Source organism: Xyrauchen texanus, chromosome 11, assembly GCF_025860055.1.
Source record: "Xyrauchen texanus isolate HMW12.3.18 chromosome 11, RBS_HiC_50CHRs, whole genome shotgun sequence".
Lineage (NCBI taxonomy): Eukaryota > Metazoa > Chordata > Actinopteri > Cypriniformes > Catostomidae > Xyrauchen > Xyrauchen texanus.
The window spans coordinates 14,179,996-14,203,254 of record NC_068286.1 but is presented as its reverse complement, the minus strand read 5'-3'; the positions used below and the strand labels follow the sequence as shown (position 1 = coordinate 14,203,254).

Below are 23,259 nucleotides of genomic sequence, written 5' to 3'. Positions count from 1 at the left end.
TTCAGTTATAAATTCAACCTGCATGTTGCTCTTTAAATCTGTATCCTGAGAATTTCGAAAAGGAATTAATAATTCTGTGGAGGCAAGGCATAGATCTAGTAGGGTCAGAGATGCATAATAAAATATCATCTGCATAAAGCAAAAGCTTATGCGCCACACCTCCCACCATCACCCCTGGAAAATCATCCTCATCACTTATCGTGGCTGCTAATGGTTCCAGGGCAAGACAGAACAATAATGGGGAAAGAGGGCAACCATGCCTAGTGCCCCTATCCAGAGTAAAATAATCTGAAATTAATCAATTTGTTTGTATATTAACGTCTAGCTGGATCAGGGAAATTGGACGGTTACTCTTACACTAACTTGGATCCTTGTCCTTTTTAAGAATCAGACTGGCTTGTGTAATGGTTGGCAGAAGCTTTCCATTCTTTAATGATTCTGTTTAAACTTCTAGCAAAATTGGAGCCAGATCTGTATCATAAGATCCAAAAGCTTCAGCGGCAAAGCCATCTGGCCCCGGAGCCTTGACTGTTGGCAAGGCCTTAATTACCTCGCCAAGCTCCTCCAAGTTTATCTCAGAATCAAGAGAATTGATTTGCTCAGTCATCAGTTTAGGTTGTTCTAATGGTTCCACAAAGTTTCTAATATCATCAGTATAAGACAAGGAATTATAGAGATCAAGATAGAATTCTTTAAAAGCATTATTAACATCAATGGCTGAGGTAAATATTTCACCACCAGCAGATTTAACTGAGGGAATGGTAGAAAAAGACCCTCTCTGTTAGCCAGAAGCTTCCCTGCTTTGTACTCTGACTCTGATTGTCCAATATGACTGTCTTGCCCTGAATTGCCTTAGGCATACAATATTGCATACACCGTATTTATTATAAAAAAAATTTAACAACGTAAGCTATACTTTGTACAGAATGTTGTAACCTCATACAATTTATCCCTTTGTATACATTTAAATTCCTCTTCAAACTGAAGACTGTAAGTGTCTTTGGCTCATGTATAAATACAAACATAAATATATAACATATGATTATTATTATAATTATTAGTAGTATATGCTGGTATACGTATATATTAGTAGTTATGTGAAATAAGAATATGAATAAGTGCATTAATATTTCAGTTCAGTGTATTTTTTTGGTTGTTTAAGAATAGATTTAAATAAAAAAGTTTTTCATGCCTTAACAAAGGACATTTTGTTTTGTTTTGAAAATTATTACAACTTGTCAAAAGTAATACATTTTTCATTAAAATCATTTTAGTGAGTTAATAATGTTTACACATTTTCATAATGTAATAACCTATTGCATTATGTGCTCACAATTTAATTACTTTTTGAGAAAAGTATTACATTATGAACATGTACTACATTAACTTTACATTATGTGCAGTTTTTACAATATGCTTTATTACGTTACTATTTGCTACAAAATGTCATACTGTTAATGTTGGACATCTTATTGTTATTGTTGTAAAGTAACAATGACAACAAAAACAACAACATACAAACACCTATTCATGACCTATGCAAAAACAACCTGTTACAAATCCTTTAAGATTTTACCAGCAGTAGCGGATCTAGCTTGTATGGTGCCCTGGTCGAAACCCCCTTCAGCACCCGCCCCTACTGTCAACCCTACTGTGTCTGTGAATCGTATTGGGTAATTGTTTCAATAGGTGAGTTAAATACATCATTAATGCCCTGATATTTTTCAAGCATTTCAATGGTCAAAAGAACCAAGACGCTTGTTGATCATGTTTTCAATTGACTGAGTTTCTCTGTTTCTATTGAAAGAGACATTGATGAGATCTTCTCTTCTCAGCAAGAAACGGCTAACCCATGTCGCCCATGATTACTGGTGTACCAAGAGTTATTTGGTGGCTTCATTGTCACGAATGAAGCTAGGAAGCAAGTTGCAAGTGACAATAAGTTTATTGACAGTCAAAATGTGAAGATTGGGGAAAAGTCCGGGGTGAAGGTTTAGTAACGCAGGGGCTCCAATGGTCAGATGAATGGGGTGAGAAGAGTGATGAGGAGTGCTGAACAAACACGACGAATCCGGGTAACAGCCAACTGAACACGAAACAGGGACAAGGAGGGAACTGGACTGGAACTCAGAGGGATCAACACAACCGGACTTCACAATCAAAGATCTGACAAGGAGATGAGAAAGTGGTGAGTATTTAAAGGGAATTGAAATGAGTAACAGCTGGTGAAGAGGAGTGATTGCGGCTGAGCGCTGATCACGGTAACGAGTCATCACGCCCACACATCCACGCACACACACACACAAGTAATAAACAAAGCACGAGACAAGGAAGAGACATAGGATTTAAAAACCGTGACAGTACTCCCCCCCTCCTGGCGTTCCCAGGCTCCCTTACCTGCCGATTGTAGTTATCGATAAGGGAGTGATCCAGAATGTCTCTGGCCGGTACCCAACTTCTCTCCTCCGGACCGTAACCTTCCCAGTCCACCAGGTACTGAAATCCGCGTCCCCTCCGTCTTGAGTCCAGAATACGATTGACCGAATAAGTAGGTTCCCCATCTACGAGTCGCGGCAGGGGGGGGGGGGACGGAACCGGCGGATTAATGCGGGAATAAAAGACGGGTTTTATTTTGGATACATGAAAGACGGGGTGAATTCTCCTGTATGCCGGAGGAAGGTTGAGGCGGACTGCCACCGGACTAACAATCTTGGTGACAGTGAACGGGCCAATGAATTTGGGTGCAAGTTTATTAGATACGGAGCGGAGAGGAATGTTCTTAGTAGAAAGCCACACTTTTTGACCAACGACGTATATGGGAGGCCTAGACCGGTGGCGATCAGCTTTGGCCTTGGTGCGCGACCCCACTTGGAGTAGAGTCTCACGGGCCCTAGTCCAAATGCGGTGACACCTCTGGACGAAGAAGTGAGCGGAGGGGACCGCGACCTCGGATTCCAGACTAGGAAAAATAGGTGGCTGGTAACCTACACTACACTCAAACGGAGATAGGCCCGTGGATGATACTGGTAACGTGTTGTGGGCGTACTCAACCAAAGACAGTTGCTGACTCCACGAGGAAGGATTGTTGGATACCAAACATCGTAACGTTCTCTCCAAGTCCTGGTTGGCTCGCTCAGATTCACCATTGCTCTGGGGATGAAACCCTGAGGACAGACTGATAGTCGCTCCCAGTAATTTACAAAATTCTCGCCAAAATTTGGACACAAATTGGGGTCCTCTGTCAGAGACAACATCTGTCGGGAGGCCATGTAGCTGAAAGATGTGGTCAATGACAATCACCGCTGTCTCCTTGGCTGAGGGTAATTTGGGCAAGGGAATGAAGTGGGCCAGCCTGAGAACCGGTCCACCACGGTTAAAACTACCGTGTGCCCCTGGGAGGGTGGGAGGGCGGTAATAAAATCTAGAGCGATATGGGACCAGGGTCTCGACGGCACCGGCAGCGGTTGAAGTAACCCGTCTGGGGGTCGATTGGAACTCTTACCAGTGGCACAGACTGAGCAAGCCAAAACAAAACTGTGAACGTCACGAGCCATCAGAGGCCACCAGAATCGTTGCTTGACTAAAAACTTAGTTCGATTAACTCCTGGATGACAAGCCACATTAGAACAATGTCCCCACTGAATAATGCTGGACCGTAGCCCCTCCGGCACAAACAAACGGTTCGGTGGGCACCGAGCCGGGGGCGTTACCCCTTCTAAGGACGTCTTGACCTTCGATTCGATCTCCCATGTGAGTGTAGAGATGAATAGCGTCTCTGGTAAAATGCACTCGGGAGTGGACGGGCGTTCGGAGCGATCAAAAATATGTGATAAAGAATCGGGTTTGATGTTCTTGGAACCTGGGCAGTACGAGAGAGTAAAATCAAAACGACCGAAAAAAAGAGCCCACCGAGCCTGCCTGGAGTTTAATCTTTTAGCTGTGCGAATGTATTCCAAGTTCTTGTGATCGGTCCAGACGATAAAAGGTACCCCCGAACCCTCCAACCAGTGGTGCCATTCCTCTAAAGCTAACTTGACTGCCAACAACTCTCTGTTACCAATGTCATAATTACGTTCGGCCGAGGACAAGCGATGAGAAAAAAACGCGCAAGGATGTATCTTGTCATCTGAAGGAGAACGCTGGGATAGCACTGCGCCTACCCCCACCTCTGACGCATCGACCTCCACCACGAACTGACGTGATGGATCAGGGGTTATCAGGATGGGGGCTGAAACGAAGCAGCCTTTCAGTTTGGCAAACGCAGCCTCAGCTGCGTCTGACCACCTGAGCGTTGTTCTGGGGAGGTCAAGGCGGTCAGAGGCGTGGCTAGTTGACTGAAATTGCGAATGAAGCGCCGGTAGAAATTGATCGAACCCCAGAAATCTCAGTAGGGCCTTCACGGGACTCTGGGCTTGGCCAATTTACCACAGCCTTGATCTTCTCAGGATCCATGCGCATTCCTCAACCGACACGATGTACCCTAAGAAAGGAACAGACTGTGCATGAAAACGCATTTCTCGCCTTGACAAAAAGCCCATTCTCTAGCAACCTCTGAAGCACTAGTCGGACGTGCTGCATGTGTTCCTGGAGAGAAGAAGAAAAAATCAATATGTCATCCAGGTAAACATATATGAACTGATCGACCATGTCTCGCAGCACGTCATTAACTAGTGCCTGGAAGACCGCTGGGGAGTTGGACAGGCCGAACGGCATGACCAAGTATTCAAAGTGCCCCCTGGGGGTGTTAAAAGCGGTCTTCCATTCATCCCCCTCCCTGATGCGGACCAAATGATATGCATTACGTAAATCCAATTTCGTGAAGATAGATGCTCCCTGCAACCTCTCGAAAGCCGAAGACATCAACGGTAGAGGATAAGTATTCTTTACCGTGATGTTGTTCAGCTCCCGGTAATCAACACAAGGTCGCAGAGATCCATCTTTCTTCCCCACAAAAAGAATCCGCCCCGGCTGAAGAGGAAGGGTGGATGAATCCTGTAGCTAGAGCATCAGAAATTTATTTCTCCATAGCCTCCCTCTCTGGAACCGAGAGTGAATATAACTTGCCCTTAGACGGAGACGTACCTGGCAATAACTCTATGGCACAGTCATAGGGACGATGTGGAGGGAGAGAAGCCGCTCGAGACTTACTGAACACCTCCTTCAGGTCCAGGTACTCCGCGGGCACGTTAGATAAATCCACAGTCTCCTCCTGAAACACAGGGACAGAAACAGACGGACAGGCAGACACAAGACAAGACTTATGACATTGAGTGCTCCACGCCGACACGGACTTAGACTGCCAGTCCACTTTAGGGTTGTGACGGGTGAGCCAGGGATGACCAAGGACGATGGGGCAAGAGGAGTGTCCAGTATGTAGAAGGAGATGGTCTCGGTGTGATTGCCTGACGTGACGAGAGTGATGTCTTCAGTGGCTAGGGAAATGGTGGGAAGTTCCTGGCCATTGAGGGTGTGTACGGCAATCCGATGAGTGAGAGACCTGAGGGGAACTTGGTGGTTGAGTGCAAAAGTGTAGTCCATGAAATTACCTTCGGCCTCAGAATCCAGAAGTGCTCGACAGTCGTGACGGTGGGTTGACCATTGGAGTCTTACCGGAAGGAGAGTAGATGTGGATGAGGTCTTCTCGACGGAGATCCCACCCGATAGTAGCCTCATACTTACTATCGGTCCTTTTAAAGGACAGTTGTAGGTGAAATGTCCAGCTCCTCCACAGTACATGCAAAGGCCCTGGGATCTCCACCTTTCCTTCTCCTCCCGGGAAAGCCGGGCTCGACCCACCTGCATGGGCTCGGGATCACAGACGGGGCTGAACGCGTCCCCACCTCCAGAACGTTGGCCTCCCAAAGGACGGTTGGTCTGTACTCGCCGTTCCACTCTGGACAGCCTCGCGTCCACTCTTAACGCCAAGGCGATCAAGTCGTTGAGCTTGGTGGGGAGATCCATGGCGTATATCTCCTTTTGGACGCGGTCAGCCAGCCCATGCAGGAACATGTCCCACTGCGCCTCCTCGTTCCATTGACTCTCCGCCGCTAGGGTCCGGAACTCGATAGAAAAGTCCGATACAGATCTCTCTCCCTGACGCAAGTCGGCCAGCACTCTGGCTGCTTCTCTACCGGAAACAGCACGGTCAAAAACCCGCTTCATCTCCGCGGAGAGCGCTTGGAACGAGGTGCAGCATTCGTCCTGGTTCTCCCACACCGCTGTTCCCCATAGTGCCGCTCTCCCAGAAAGTAGCGTCAGGACAAAGGCGACCTTGGTTCTTTCATCACAGAATGTTCTGAGCTGTAGAGAAAAATGCATTGAGCATCATGTTAGAAAAGCTCGACAAAAACTGGGTTCACCTGAATATAATTCTGGAACCGGTAGATGGGGCTTCGACTGGGAGGGGACCGCTGATGGTGGTTGAGGAATCAGCGGTGCGGGCAGCGCAGTAGGAGCTCGCAGAAGTTGGATTTGCTGGGTGAGTCCGGACACCTGTGCCACTAAAGCCTGAACAGCGCGGGCTGTGTCATTGAGATTCTTCTCTTGGTTCTCCATACGAAGTCTGTTGTTGTTCACGAATTCTTCTAGACTGTCTGAACTGTTACTCGCTGCTTCCATCTTGTGGTCAGATCGTTCTGTCACGAATGAAGCTAGGAAGCAAGTTGCAAGTGACAATAAGTTTATTGACAGTCAAAATGTGAAGATTGGGGAAAAGTCCGGGGTGAAGGTTTAGTAACACAGGGGCTCCAATGGTCAGGATTTAAAAACCGTGACATTCATGGCCTATAAGGTTGCTATTTGTTGACTACACTGAGGATGTATATTTGGGCAAGACTGACATTCAGACCAGGAACACAAAATATATTGACTACAACATAAAATGTTTTCATGTAGATCAAGAGCAAACCACAACTAAGACCACAACTCTGCCATCGTGAGGCACTGACCATGACTGCTGGATACTGTGAACACGATGACGTCATGGTCTTAAGTTCCATTTAAATCTGTGCACATTTACTCACTTTAAGTCCAAAATCCTTAAAATCACCACAAATTATGCCAAAAGGTATTCCTGTGGCAGACCTCACAATATCTTAATAGCAAAAGCAATGAGGCAGTTGACCCAACTAATGTTTCCCAATACCATATAAACATCTGGATTAGTGTTAAACTCTAATTGGCTGAACTAGATCATCCAGCTCAATAAAGGGCTTCGAAGACCCACAGGACAGAGCGAATCACTGCTGATCTGGAGGCCTGGAGACTGGTAGGTGCCAGCATCATTTTTGCACTCAGTTTTGAGGAGAAAAATTCCAAGAATCTCATTTAATATTGTGAGGAAAAATCAAAACATCTGCAATAGATTTACATTCATGCAGCATGAAAGAGTCTGTATCAATTTCAGATTTTATATTGTTTGATGCTTCTTTTTTTTTCTTCTAGATTGTAAAATGAAGCTCTTTATTATAACCTTCATGATTATGGCAATCATTGCACATGTAAGTACACTGATCTAATATGTTACTTACTACTGTGTATCACATGGCATTTTTTATTCTTTTCACCATTCGTGATCTTACAGTTCAGTAATGCTTCATTCACTTCCCTCTGTTTTAGATCACCTCGGCCAAGGTAAGAGAATTCATATGATAATAATTATCCTTGATTGGTTTATTAATTGTTACACATAAGCTGTACTTCATTTTAGAAACTGCGTCTGATCAATGGTCTGAATGGTGGTCTGGTAACTGGTGTAAATGGAGTTAACCCTGTACTGATGGGGGGTGTAAACCCACCTGTGCTTTCTGGTGGTGGTGCTGTAATGGGACAGTCTCCATTGACACAGGTAGGAATTGACAGTGTCTGCTGTTCATAGAACTTGTCATATCTCACTATGATAATATAAAGACAATAACATAAGACTTCATGTCTGACAGTTTCTACCTGCAGCTGCATATCCTCCATATATGCTTCAGCCACCACCTGTGGGTGCAGCTCCCTTTGTCCCCCCAAACAATGGACCTCAGTTGGCTTACCCTTACTATCCTCCTAATGTGGTATTGATACTTTTTTCTGTGCTTACCCATGTCATTATACATTTATTACATCTGACTAAATGTCGTTTGAGATGTTTGTGTATTTCCACTTTATTTCCTGATAAAAAGGGGCTGCCGTACTTCTTTGGTGGGCCCCCAAATCAACCAGCCTTCATCCCTCCTCCTCAGCAACAAGTTGTGGTATAAAACAAGATTTACAGTGCTGCCATCTTGCAATATACCATTGCTATTATTATACTTATGCTATACATTTCTTTTATGAACTTTAAATATTTTTTAGGGTGGACAAGGACCTTCTGGAAATACTCAAGCTTTACCACCAGGCCCACTGAGTAAATTTAAGGTATTTTGTATCTCATAAAACGTCTTGACATGGTTTAAATAATGAAAATGAATAAAATGTAATATAATAGGGATTAAAGGATTACCTGGATGGATTACTTCAAGTCCTCCAGTTCAAATGATTTTGGAAATGATTTAATATCCATCATCTCCAATGATTTCATATTTATATTCATTATCACCAAGCTTCAAACCGTAATTTTTCTTATATGGTCATAACTATAGTTAATAACTAATTGGTTCTCTTTAATTCTGTGCATATGATTCCTGATTGGGCAGCTTTTGATAAAACATTGTGCTTTTAACTGAATACTTTCAATCTGCATACTGTGTATTGACTTAATTTCAGTTTCACTGTGATTTCATTGTGTAATGCAAACTGTGAATATTTTACCATATTTTTAAGATTTACACATTTTAATTTCACAAGAAAATTCCATCAAATTCAATTGTGCAATATTTTTACTAAATTAAATTCATAAAACCTACAATATTTAAATATTGATTTATTTAATTGAAGTTTACTCAATTATGTTTTGATGGAATATTGTTATAAATTTGAAATGCAGAAATATTGAAATTAATTTGTGTGTTTTTATGCAGCAATAGCAAAATTCTTGTCATCCTTGTAAATGAATGACCGTTCAGTGTTTGATCGATTCTTTTCAGCGGTCCCTCCACAGAAGAACTACTGCTAGAGCACCTTTCTCAGTCACACAGGTGATTAGTAAAAACAATATTGAATCTTTCTGAATTCTAATGAGTGGTACTTTTTAGTATTATTCTGACTTTATAATCTGCATACCACAGATGCCAACTCAGGTCAACCCTACTGTGTCTGGAAATCCTATTGGATAATTGTTTCAATAGGTGAATACATCATTAATAAACTGATATTTTACAAGCATTTCAATGGACAAAAGAACCAAAACTCTTGTTGATCATGTTTTGAAGTTTCTCTGTTTCTATTGACAGATACATTGATGTGATCTTCTCTTCTCAGCACGAAACATCTCTTTTTATACATGTTGTTTCTTAATTTAGAAAATTACAGAATCATTGCTGATAACCCACATTTATTAAATTTGCCTTTTTATGAGGAAATTCTTGCAATTCTAATTGTATTATGCTTTTATTTATTTTGTACTATCAAGTTATCAACATTTCTAACACATTTTTATAGTAAATACTGAATAAAAGTCATAGTTTGACATCAGTGTCAATATTGCCCCCTGATGCTGATCTGTTTGTCAAATTTGTTTTGAAAGTTTGATTATTATATAAAATGTTAATGCCATCAACAGGACAAATTGTAACAATGAATGGGATAAATATGTTAAATACATTTCAGACCATTTCAACCAAATCTCCCCTCAGGAAATTTCAGCCATTAAGAAACAATATGGATTCATATGAACTTACTATTGTGAAAATTAGGCATGTTTTAAATATGATTTAATCCGTTTTTCTTTTCTTTTTCCATGCTCAGTCAGACCATCATTTGTCTCCTTAAGTCACCGAGTAAACTTCTCTTTATTCATATTCCTTAATAGTCTTTGACAAACCTCAGACAATGGACCAAAGAGACTCTATTTAAAGTAAATCAACAGAGATGCCATAATTGTGGTTGTTTCAGGAAAGCTTGTGTTACCATACAGAACAAAGAGAGAAAATGTCATTAAACACATTTAGACACAGAAAATAAAACAGTTGACTAATCTGCTCAGGTTTGTATGTGTATGGGAGGGGGCCTTTTACCCCACACTTGGGAAGTTCTATTTTATTTTATTTTAATTTATCACCTTGATAATAACTGGACATTTTTTGTTTAAAATTTGATTTGATCATTGCAGGGATTTTTATTAACTACAAGTTTGCAATATTTTTAAAATGTGTTAAATATTAGGTCAAATAAAAAATAAAAAATAAACCTTTAGAGACATTGAACGTGATGATCTCATGGTTCAGGAAAATGTTGCAGTACATAGTGACAAACAGGTGTTTAGGAAAGTGAAGTGGTGGTTTTGGGAGAAAATAAAATCAAAGGTGCCTTTTACCCCATTGGTGCATTTAACTTTGTTGTACCCTACTAATGCATATGCACTGATGCACGTTTCTATTTGTTTATTGTTTGTATATATTTGAACTTAATACTGTTAAGTCAAATCCCTTTAAAAGCAATCTTACCACAGATGTGTTTCATACTGTAGACACTGAGTATGGAACATTTTAAATACATTTCAGTGAACAAATACAATTAATTCAATTTATCTGTTCTCAGCCATAAAGGAAATGCATTTTTCTTTTTGCATCCTTTAAGACCTTCCTTTCCAAACCAAATAGTTTACCGTTCAAAATGAAGGACTTCGCTATGCTATCAAATTGCTTGAAATAAGAGAGGGGGACATCTATATGGAGAGACTGTTGCAGGTAGTTGAATTTTGGAATACAATTCATTTTAATAACATCAACCTTCCAATCATAGATAAATGTAATGAAGCCCACCTGCCCACATCACCCGAAAACCGTTTTATTAAAGGGTCCAAATTAACAAAATCACACAACTTTGCTGGAAATAAAATACCGAAATACTTAATGTTTGGGCCACTGGAAGGTGCTCAGCTGAAAATCCGTTACTGGGCAGTACGCTGTCAGGGCCAAAGCTTCGGATTTAGACCAATTAACTCTGTATCCTGAGAATTTAGAAAAGGAATGAATAATACTGTGGAGGCAAGGCATAGATATAGTAGGGTCAGAGATGCATAATAAAATATCATCTGCGTGAAGAAAAAGCTTATGCACCATGCCTCCTACCATCTACCCTGGAAAATCATTCTCCTTTCTTATCGCGACTGCTAATGGTTCCAGGGCAAGACAGAACAATAATGGGAAAAGAGGGCAACCATGCCTGGTGCCCCTATCAGAGTAAAATAATCTGAAATTAATCCATTGGTTTGTACCGCTGTTACCGGGTGTCTATAAAGTAACTCCAAACAATAAATCCAACCAACAAATGTATTCCCAAACCCGTACATTTCCAACATCTTAGAAAGATAATTCCATTCTACCATATCAAACGCCTTTTCGGTATCAAGTGAAATGGCAGCGACCTGACATTGATCATTCTCCACTGACCACATAATATTGACGAAACACCTAATGTTATCAGAAGAGTTATGGCCCTGATTAAACCCCACATGATCTATATGTATAAGAGATGTCATAACTTTAATTATTCGGTTAGCCAACATTTTGTACAATATATTTAAGTCTAGCTGGATCGGTAACACTTATGCTTGATTGGATCCTTGTCCTTTTTAAGAATCAGACTGATCCAGGCTTGCGTCATGGTTGGCAGAAGCTTTCCAATCTTTAATGATTCAGTTTAAACTTCTAGCAAAAGTGGAGCCAGATCTGTATCATAAGATCCAAAAGCTTCAGCGGCAAAGCCATCTGGCCCCGGAGCCTTGCCTGTTGGCAAGGCCTTAATTACCTCGCCAAGCTCCTCCAAGTTTATCTCAGAATCAAGAGAATTGATTTGCTCAGTCATCAGTTTAGGTTGTTCTAATGGTTCCACAAAGTTTCTAATATCATCAGTATAAGACAAGGAATTATAGAGATCAAGATAGAATTCTTTAAAAGCATTATTAACATCAATGGCTGAGGTAAATATTTCACCACCAGCAGATTTAACTGAGGGAATGGTAGAAAAAGACCCTCTCTGTTAGCCAGAAGCTTCCCTGCTTTGTACTCTGACTCTGATTGTCCAATATGACTGTCTTGCCCTGAATTGCCTTAGGCATACAATATTGCATACACCGTATTTATTATAAAAAAAAATGTAACAACGTAAGCTATATTTTGTACAGAATGTTGTAACCTCACACAATTTATCCCTTTGTATACATTTAAATTCCTCTTCAAACTGAAGACTGTAAGTGTCTTTGGCTCATGTATAAATACAAACATATGATTACATTTACATTTATGCATTTGGCAGACGCTTTTATCCAAAGCAACTTACAGTGCACTTATTACAGGGAAAATCCCCCTGAAGCAACCTGGAGTTAAGTGCCTTGCTCAAGGACACAATGGTGGTGGCTGTGGGGCTCGAACCAGCATCCTTCTGTTTACCAGATTACCAGTTATGTGCTTAGACCACTACACCACCACCACTCCTGATTATCCAGACTGATTATTATTATAATTATTAGTAGTATATGCTGGTATACGTATATATTAGTAGTTATGTGAAATAAGAATATGAATAAGTGCATTAATATTTCAGTTCAGTGTATTTAGTTGGTTGTTTAAGAATAGATTTAAATAAAAAAGGATTTCATGCCTTAACAAAGGACATTTTGTTTTGTTTTGAAAATTATTACAACTTGTCAAAAGTAATACATTTTTCATTAAAATCATTTTAGTGAGTTAATAATGTTTACACATTTTCATAATTTAATAACCTATTGCATTATGTGCTCACAATTTAATTACTTTTTGAGAAAAGTATTACATTATGAACATGTACTACATTAACTTTACATTATGTGCAGTTTTTACAATATGCTTTATTACGTTATTATTTGCTACAAAATGTCATACTGTTAATGTTGGACATCTTATTGTTATTGTTGTAAAGTAACAATGACAACAAAAACAACAACATACAAACACCTCTTCATGACCTATGGAAAAACAACCTGTTACAAATCCTTTAAGATTTTACCAGCAGTAGCAGATCTAGCTTGTATGGTGCCCTGGTCGAAACCCCCTTCAGCACCCGCCCCTACTGTCAACACTACTGTGTCTGTGAATCGTATTGGGTAATTGTTTCAATAGGTGAGTTAAATACATCATTAATGCCCTGATATTTTTCAAGCATTTCAATGGTCAAAAGAACCAAGACTCTTGTTGATCATGTTTTCAATTGACTGAGTTTCTCTGTTTCTATTGAAAGAGACATTGATGAGATCTTCTCTTCTCAGCAAGAAACGACTAACCCATGTCGCCCATGATTACTGGTGTACCAAGAGTTATTTGGTGGCTTCATGACCTATAAGGTGGCTATTTGTTGACTACACTGAGGATGTATTTTTGGGCAAGACTGACATTCAGACCAGGAACACAAAATATATTGACTACAACATAAAATGTTTTCATGTAGATCAAGAGCAAACCACAACTCAGACCACAACTCTGCCATCGTGAGGCACTGACCATGACTGCTGGATACTGTGAACACGATGACGTCATGGTCTTAAGTTCCATTTAAATCTGTGCACATTTACTCACTTTAAGTCCAAAATCCTTAAAATCACCACAAATTATGCCAAAAGGTATCCCTGTGGCAGACCTCACAATATCTTAATAGCAAAAGCAATGAGGCAGTTGACCCAACTAATGTTTCCCAATACCATATAAACATCTGGATTAGTGTTAAACTCTAATTGGCTGAACTAGATCATCCAGCTCAATAAAGGGCTTCAAAGACCCACAGGACAGAACGAATCACTGCTGATCTGGAGGCCTGGAGACTGGTAGGTGTCAGCATCATTTTTGCACTCAGTTGTGAGGAGAAAAATTCCAAGAATCTCATTTAATATTGTGAGGAAAAATCAAAATATCTGCAATAGATTTACATTCATGCAGCATGAAAGAGTCTGTATCAATTTCAGATTTTATATTGTTTGATGCTTCTTTTTCTTTTTCTAGATTGTAAAATGAGGCTCTTTATTATAACCTTCATGTTTATGGCAATCATTGCACATGTAAGTACACTGATCTAATATGTTACTTACTACTGTGTATCACATGGCATTTTCTATTCTTTTCACCATTACGTGATCTTACAGTTCAGTAATGCTTCATTCACTTCCCTCTGTTTTAGATCACCTCGGCCAAGGTAAGAGAATTCATATGATCAGAATTATCCTTGATTGGTTTATTAATTGTTACACATAAGCTGTACTTCATTTTAGAAACTGCGTCTGATCAATGGTCTGAATGGTGGTCTGGTAACTGGTGTAAATGGAGTTAACCCTGTACTGATGGGGGTGTAAACCCACCTGTGCTTTCTGGTGGTGGTGCTGTAATGGGACAGTCTCCATTGACACAGGTAGGAATTGACAGTGTCTGCTGTTCATAGAACTTGTCATATCTCACTATGATAATATAAAGACAATAACATAAGACTTCATGTCTGACAGTTTCTACCTGCAGCTGCATATCCTCCATATATGCTTCAGCCATCACCTGTGGGTGCAGCTCCCTTTGTCCCCACAAACAATGGACCTCAGTTGGCTTACCCTTACTATCCTCCTAATGGGGTATTGATACTTTTTTCTGTGCTTACCCATGTCATTATACATTTATTACATCTGACTAAATGTTGTTTGAGATGTTTGTGTATTTCCACTTTATTTCCTGATAAAAAGGGGCTGCCGTACTTCTTTGGTGGGCCCCCAAATCAACCAGCCTTCATCCCTCCTCCTCAGCAACAAGTTGTGGTATAAAACAAGATTTACAGTGCTGCCATCTTGCAATATACCATTGCTGTTATTATACTTATGCTATACATTTCTTTTATGAACTTTAAATATTTTTTAGGGTGGACAAGGACCTTCTGGAAATACTCAAGCTTTACCACCAGGCCCACTGAGTAAATTTAAGGTATTTTGTATCTCATAAACCTTCTTGACATGGTTTAAATAATGAAAATGAATAAAATGTAATATAATAGGGATTAAAGGATTACCTGGATGGATTACTTCAAGTCCTCCAGTTCAAATGATTTTGGAAATGATTTAATATCCATCATCTCCAATGATTTCATATTTATATTCATTATCACCAAGCTTCAAACCGTAATTTTTCTTATATGGTCATAACTATAGTTAATAACTAAATTGGTTCTCTTTAATTCTGTGCATATGATTCCTGATTGGGCAGCTTTTGATAAAACATTGTGCTTTTAACTGAATACTTTCAATCTGCATACTGTGTATTGACTTAATTTCAGTTTCACTGTGATTTCATTGTGTAACGCAAACTGTGAATATTTTATCATATTTTTAAAATTTACACATTTTAATTTCACAAGAAAATTCCATCAAATTCAATTGTGCAATATTTTTACTAAATTAAATTCATAAAACCTACAATATTTAAATATTGATTTATTTAATTGAAGTTTACTCAATTATGTTTTGATGGAATATTGTTATAAATTTGAAATGCAGAAATATTGAAATTAATTTGTGTGTGTTTTTATGCAGCAATAGCAAAATTCTTGTCATCCTTGTAAATGAATGACCGTTCAGTGTTTGATCGATTCTTTTCAGCGGTCCCTCCACAGAAGAACTACTGCTAGAGCACCTTTCTCAGTCACACAGGTGATTAGTAAAAACAATATTGAATCTTTCTGAATTCTAATGAGTGGTACTTTTTAGTATTATTCTGACTTTATAATCTGCATACCACAGATGCCAACTCAGGTCAACCCTACTGTGTCTGGAAATCCTATTGGATAATTGTTTCAATAGGTGAATACATCATTAATAAACTGATATTTTACAAGCATTTCAATGGACAAAAGAACCAAAACTCTTGTTGATCATGTTTTGAAGTTTCTCTGTTTCTATTGACAGATACATTGATGTGATCTTCTCTTCTCAGCACGAAACATCTCTTTTTATACATGTTGTTTCTTAATTTAGAAAATTACAGAATCATTGCTGATAAACCACATTTATTAAATTTGCCTTTTTTATGAGGAAATTCTTGCAATTCTAATTGTATTATGCTTTTATTTATTTTGTACTATCAAGTTATCAACATTTCTAATACATTTTTATAGTAAATACTGAATAAAAGTCATAGTTTGACATCAATGTCAATATTGCCCCCTGATGCTGATCTGTTTGTCAAATTTGTTTTGAAAGTTTGATTATTATATAAAATGTTAATGCCATCAACAGGACAAATTGTAACAATGAATGGGATAAATATGTTAAATACATTTCAGACCATTTCAACCAAATCTCCCCTCAGGAAATTTCAGCCATTAAGAAACAATATGGATTCATATGAACTTACTATTGTGAAAATTAGGCATGTTTTAAATATGATTTAATTCGTTTTTCTTTTCTTTTTCCATGCTCAGTCAGACCATCATTTGTCTCCTTAAGTCACCGAGCAAACTTCTCTTTATTCAGATTCCTTAATAGTCTTTGACAAACCTCAGACAATGGACCAAAGAGACTCTACTTAAAGTAAATCAACAGAGATGCCATAATTGTGGTTGTTTCAGGAAAGCTTGTGTTACCATACAGAACAAAGAGAGAAAAGGTCATTAAACACATTTAGACACAGAAAATAAAACAGTTGACTAATCTGCTCAGGTTTGTATGTGTATGGGAGGGGGCCTTTTACCCCACACTTGGGAAGTTCTATTTTATTTTATTTTAATTTATCACCTTGATAATAACTGGACATTTTTTGTTTAAAATTTGATTTGATCATTGCAGGGATTTTTATTAACTACAAGTTTGCAATATTTTTAAAATGAGTTAAATATTAGGTCAAACCAAAATAAAAAATAAACCTTTAGAGACAATGAACGTGATGATCTCATGGTTCAGGAAAATGTTGCAGTACATAGTGACAAACAGGTGTTTAGGAAAGTGAAGTGGTGGTTTTGGGAGAAAATAAAATCAAAGGTGCCTTTTACCCCATTGGTGCATTTAACTTTGTTGTACCCTACTAATGCATATGCACTGATGCACGTTTCTATTTGTTTATTGTTTGTATATATTTGAACTTAATACTGTCAAGTCAAATCCCTTTAAAAGCAATCTTACCACAGATGTGTTTCATACTGTAGACACTGAGTATGGAACATTTTAAATACTTTCAGTGAACAAATACAATTAATTAAATGTATCTGTTCTCAGCCATAAAGGACAATGCATTTTTCTTTTTGCTTCCTTTAAGACTTTCCTTTCCAAACCAAATAGTTTACCATTCAAAATGAAGGACTTCGCTATGCTATCAAATTGCTTGAAATAAGAGAGGGGGACATCTATATGGAGAGACTGTTGCAGGTAGTTGAATTTTGGAATACAATTCATTTTAATAACATCAACCTTCCCAATCATAGATAAATGTAATGAAGCCCACCTGCCCACATCACTCGAAAACCTTTTTATTAAAGGGTCGAAATTAACAAAATCACACAACTTTGCTGGAAATAAAATACCAAAATACTTAATGTTTGGGCCACTGGAAGTTGCTCAGCTGAAAATCCGTTACTGGGCAGTACGCTGTCAGGGCCAAAGCTTCGGATTTAGACCAATTAACTCTGTATCCTGAGAATTTAGAAAAGGAATGAATAATTCTTGTGGAGGCAAAGCATAGATCTAGTAGGGTCAGAGATGCATAATAAAATATCATCTGCGTGAAGAAAAAGCTTATGCACCACGCCTCCCACCATCACCTCTGGAAAATCATTCTCCTTTCTTATCGCGGCTGCTAATGGTTCCAGGGCAAGACAGAACAATAATGGGAAAAGAGGGCCACCATGGGTTGCCCACCAGGTGCCCCTACTACCGGGTGCCCCTATCAGAGTAAAATAATCTGAAATGAATCCATTGGTTTGTACCGCTTTTACCGGGTGTCTATAAAGTAACTCCAAACAATAAATCCTACCAATAAATGTATACCCAAACCGGTACATTTCCAACATCTTAAAAAGATAATTCCATTCTACCATATCAAACGCCTTTTCGGTATCAAGTGAAATGGCAGCGACCTGACATTGATCATTCTCCACTGACCACATAATATTGATGAAACACCTAATGTTATCAGAAGAGTTATGGCCCTGATTAAACCCCACATGATTTATATGTATATGAGATGTCATAACTTTAATTATTCGGTTAGCCAACATTTTGTACAATATATTTAAGTCTAGCTGGATCGGTAACACTTATGCTTGATTGGATCCTTGTCCTTTTTAAGAATCAGACTGATCCGGGCTTGCGTCATGGTTGGCAGAAGCTTTCCAATCTTTAATGATTCAGTTTAAACTTCTAGCAAAAGTGGAGCCAGATCTGATTCATAAGATCCAAAAGCTTCAGTGGCAAAGCCATCTGGCCCCGGAGCCTTGCCTGTTGGCAAGGCCTTAATTACCTCGCCAAGCTCCTCCAAGTTTATCTCAGAATCAAGAGAATTGATTTGCTCAGTCATCAGTTTAGGTTGTTCTAATGGTTCCACAAAGTTTCTAATATCATCAGTATAAGACAAGGAATTATAGAGATCAAGATAGAATTCTTTAAAAGCATTATTAACATCAATGGCTGAGGTAAATATTTCACCACCAGCAGATTTAACTGAGGGAATGGTAGAAAAAGACCCTCTCTGTTAGCCAGAAGCTTCCCTGCTTTGTCCTCTGACTCTGATTGTCCAATATGATTGTCTTGCCCTGAATTGCCTTAGGCATACAATATTGCATACACCGTATTTATTATAAAAAAAAATGTAACAACGTAAGCTATACTTTGTACAGAATGTTGTAACCTCACACAATTTATCCCTTTGTATACATTTAAATTCCTCTTCAAACAGACTGTAAGTGTCTTTGGCTCATGTATAAATACAAACATAAATATATAACATATGATTATTATTATAATTATTAGTAGTATATGCTGGTATACGTATATATTAGTAGTTATGTGAAATAAGAATATGAATAAGTGCATTAATATTTCAGTTCAGTGTATTTAGTTGGTTGTTTAAGAATAGATTTAAATAAAAAAGGTTTTCATGCCTTAACAAAGGACATTTTGTTTTGTTTTGAAAATTATTACAACTTGTCAAAAGTAATACATTTTTCATTAAAATCATTTTAGTGAGTTAATAATGTTTATACATTTTCATAATGTAATAACCTATTGCATTATGTGCTCACAATTTAATTACTTTTTGAGAAAAGTATTACATTATGAACATGTACTACATTAACTTTACATTATGTGCAGTTTTTACAATATGCTTTATTACGTTATTATTTGCTACAAAATGTCATACTGTTAATGTTGGACATCTTATTGTTATTGTTGTAAAGTAACAACGACAACAACAACATACAAACACCTCTTCATGACCTATGGAAAAACAACCTGTTACAAATCCTTTAAGATTTTACCAGCAGTAGCGGATCTAGCTTGTATGGTGCCCTGGGCGAAACCCCCTTCAGCACCCGCCCCTACTGTCAACCCTACTGTGAATCGTATTGGGTAATTGTTTCAACAGGTGAGTTAAATACATCATTAATGGCCTGATATTTTTCAAGCATTTCAATGGTCAAAAGAACCAAGACTCTTGTTGATCATGTTTTCAATTGACTGAGTTTCTCTGTTTCTATTGAAAGAGACATTGATGAGATCTTCTCTTCTCAGCAAGAAACGACTAACCCATGTCGCCCATGATTACTGGTGTACCAAGAGTTATTTGGTGGCTTCATGACCTATAAGGTGGCTATTTGTTGACTACACTGAGGATGTATATTTGGGCAAGACTGACATTCAGACCAGGAACACAAAATATATTGACTACAACATAAAATGTTTTCATGTAGATCAAGAGCAAACCACAACTCAGACCACAACTCTGCCATCGTGAGGCACTGACCATGACTGCTGGATACTGTGAACACGATGACGTCATGGTCTTAAGTTCCATTTAAATCTGTGCACATTTACTCACTTTAAGTCCAAAATCCTTAAAATCACCACAAATTATGCCAAAAGGTATCCCTGTGGCAGACCTCACAATATCTTAATAGCAAAAGCAATGAGGCAGTTGACCCAACTAATGTTTCCCAATACCATATAAACATCTGGATTAGTGTTAAACTCTAATTGGCTGAACTAGATCATCCAGCTCAATAAAGGGCTTCAAAGACCCACAGGACAGAACGAATCACTGCTGATCTGGAGGCCTGGAGACTGGTAGGTGTCAGCATCATTTTTGCACTCAGTTGTGAGGAGAAAAATTCCAAGAATCTCATTTAATATTGTGAGGAAAAATCAAAATATCTGCAATAGATTTACATTCATGCAGCATGAAAGAGTCTGTATCAATTTCAGATTTTATATTGTTTGATGCTTCTTTTTTCTTTTTCTAGATTGTAAAATGAGGCTCTTTATTATAACCTTCATGTTTATGGCAATCATTGCACATGTAAGTACACTGATCTAATATGTTACTTACTACTGTGTATCACATGGCATTTTCTATTCTTTTCACCATTCGTGATCTTACAGTTCAGTAATGCTTCATTCACTTCCCTCTGTTTTAGATCACCTCGGCCAAGGTAAGAGAATTCATATGATCAGAATTATCCTTGATTGGTTTATTAATTGTTACACATAAGCTGTACTTCATTTTAGAAACTGCGTCTGATCAATGGTCTGAATGGTGGTCTGGTAACTGGTGTAAATGGAGTTAACCCTGTACTGATGGGGGGTGTAAACCCACCTGTGCTTTCTGGTGGTGGTGCTGTAATGGGACAGTCTCCATTGACACAGGTAGGAATTGACAGTGTCTGCTGTTCATAGAACTTGTCATATCTCACTATGATAATATAAAGACAATAACATAAGACTTCATGTCTGACAGTTTCTACCTGCAGCTGCATATCCTCCATATATGCTTCAGCCATCACCTGTGGGTGCAGCTCCCTTTGTCCCCACAAACAATGGACCTCAGTTGGCTTACCCTTACTATCCTCCTAATGGGGTATTGATACTTTTTTCTGTGCTTACCCATGTCATTATACATTTATTACATCTGACTAAATGTCGTTTGAGATGTTTGTGTATTTCCACTTTATTTCCTGATAAAAAGGGGCTGCCGTACTTCTTTGGTGGGCCCCCAAATCAACCAGCCTTCATCCCTCCTCCTCAGCAACAAGTTGTGGTATAAAACAAGATTTACAGTGCTGCCATCTTGCAATATACCATTGCTGTTATTATACTTATGCTATACATTTCTTTTATGAACTTTAAATATTTTTTAGGGTGGACAAGGACCTTCTGGAAATACTCAAGCTTTACCACCAGGCCCACTGAGTAAATTTAAGGTATTTTGTATCTCATAAACCTTCTTGACATGGTTTAAATAATGAAAATGAATAAAATGTAATATAATAGGGATTAAAGGATTACCTGGATTACTTCAAGTCCTCCAGTTCAAATGATTTTGGAAATGATTTAATATCCATCATCTCCAATGATTTCATATTTATATTCATTATCACCAAGCTTCAAACCGTAATTTTTCTTATATGGTCATAACTATAGTTAATAACTAATTGGTTCTCTTTAATTCTGTGCATATGATTCCTGATTGGGCAGCTTTTGATAAAACATTGTGCTTTTAACTGAATACTTTCAATCTGCATACTGTGTATTGACTTAATTTCAGTTTCACTGTGATTTCATTGTGTAACGCAAACTGTGAATATTTTACCATATTTTTAAGATTTACACATTTTAATTTCACAAGAAAATTCCATCAAATTCAATTGTGCAATATTTTTACTAAATTAAATTCTTAAAACCTACAATATTTAAATATTGATTTATTTAATTGAAGTTTACTCAATTATGTTTTGATGGAATATTGTTATAAATTTGAAATGCAGAAATATTGAAATTAATTTGTGTGTGTTTTTATGCAGCAATAGCAAAATTCTTGTCATCCTTGTAAATGAATGACCGTTCAGTGTTTGATCGATTCTTTTCAGCGGTCCCTCCACAGAAGAACTACTGCTAGAGCACCTTTCTCAGTCACACAGGTGATTAGTAAAAACAATATTGAATCTTTCTGAATTCTAATGAGTGGTACTTTTTAGTATAATTCTGACTTTATAATCTGCATACCACAGATGCCAACTCAGGTCAACCCTACTGTGTCTGGAAATCCTATTGGATAATTGTTTCAATAGGTGAATACATCATTAATAAACTGATATTTTACAAGCATTTCAATGGACAAAAGAACCAAAACTCTTGTTGATCATGTTTTGAAGTTTCTCTGTTTCTATTGACAGATACATTGATGTGATCTTCTCTTCTCAGCACGAAACATCTCTTTTTATACATGTTGTTTCTTAATTTAGAAAATTACAGAATCATTGCTGATAACCCACATTTATTAAATTTGCCTTTTTTATGAGGAAATTCTTGCAATTCTAATTGTATTATGCTTTTATTTATTTTGTACTATCAAGTTATCAACATTTCTAACACATTTTTATAGTAAATACTGAATAAAAGTCATAGTTTGACATCAATGTCAACATTGCCCCCTGATGCTGATCTGTTTGTCAAATTTGAAAGTTTTTTGAAAGTTTTAATATTATATAAAATTTTGCTGCCATCTTCAGGGCAAATTGTAAGAATTAATGGCAAATAAGATGTTGATAATTGTGGTTGTTTCAGGAAAGCTTGTGTTACAATACAGAACGAAAAGAGAAAACGTAATTAAACACATTTTGACACTGAAAATAAAACAGTTGACTAATCTGCTTAGGTTTGTATGTGTTTGATCATAATGCTTAGACACATGGTATAGGCAATTTGAGTAAAATACACATGGTGCTACACAGGGTTGGGGATTAATGAAATACATGTAATGGGATTACGTATTTAAAATACAAAATATAAGTTACTGTATTCCACTACAGTTATAATATAAATAATTGGTAATTAGAATACAGTTGTCACGTATAGATGTGTTCATGTTCACGTTTTGTGTTTATGTCTTTTATTATGTAAAGTAGCTCCAT

The 23,259-nt window shown here is 38.0% G+C and overlaps 1 protein-coding gene across 1 annotated transcript; it reads left to right on the top strand.

Moving 5' to 3' along the window:
- The first annotated feature begins 7,448 nt into the window (after window positions 1–7,448).
- scpp9 (secretory calcium-binding phosphoprotein 9) lies at window positions 7,449–21,392 on the top strand. The gene is made up of 5 exons (XM_052137090.1): window positions 7,449–7,499; window positions 7,618–7,632; window positions 20,858–20,995; window positions 21,087–21,206; window positions 21,315–21,392. The coding sequence occupies exons 1-5, from the start codon at window positions 7,452–7,454 to the stop codon at window positions 21,390–21,392; spliced, it is 399 nt and encodes a 132-aa protein (XP_051993050.1). The 5' UTR covers window positions 7,449–7,451.
- The last annotated feature ends 1,867 nt before the right edge of the window (window positions 21,393–23,259 follow it).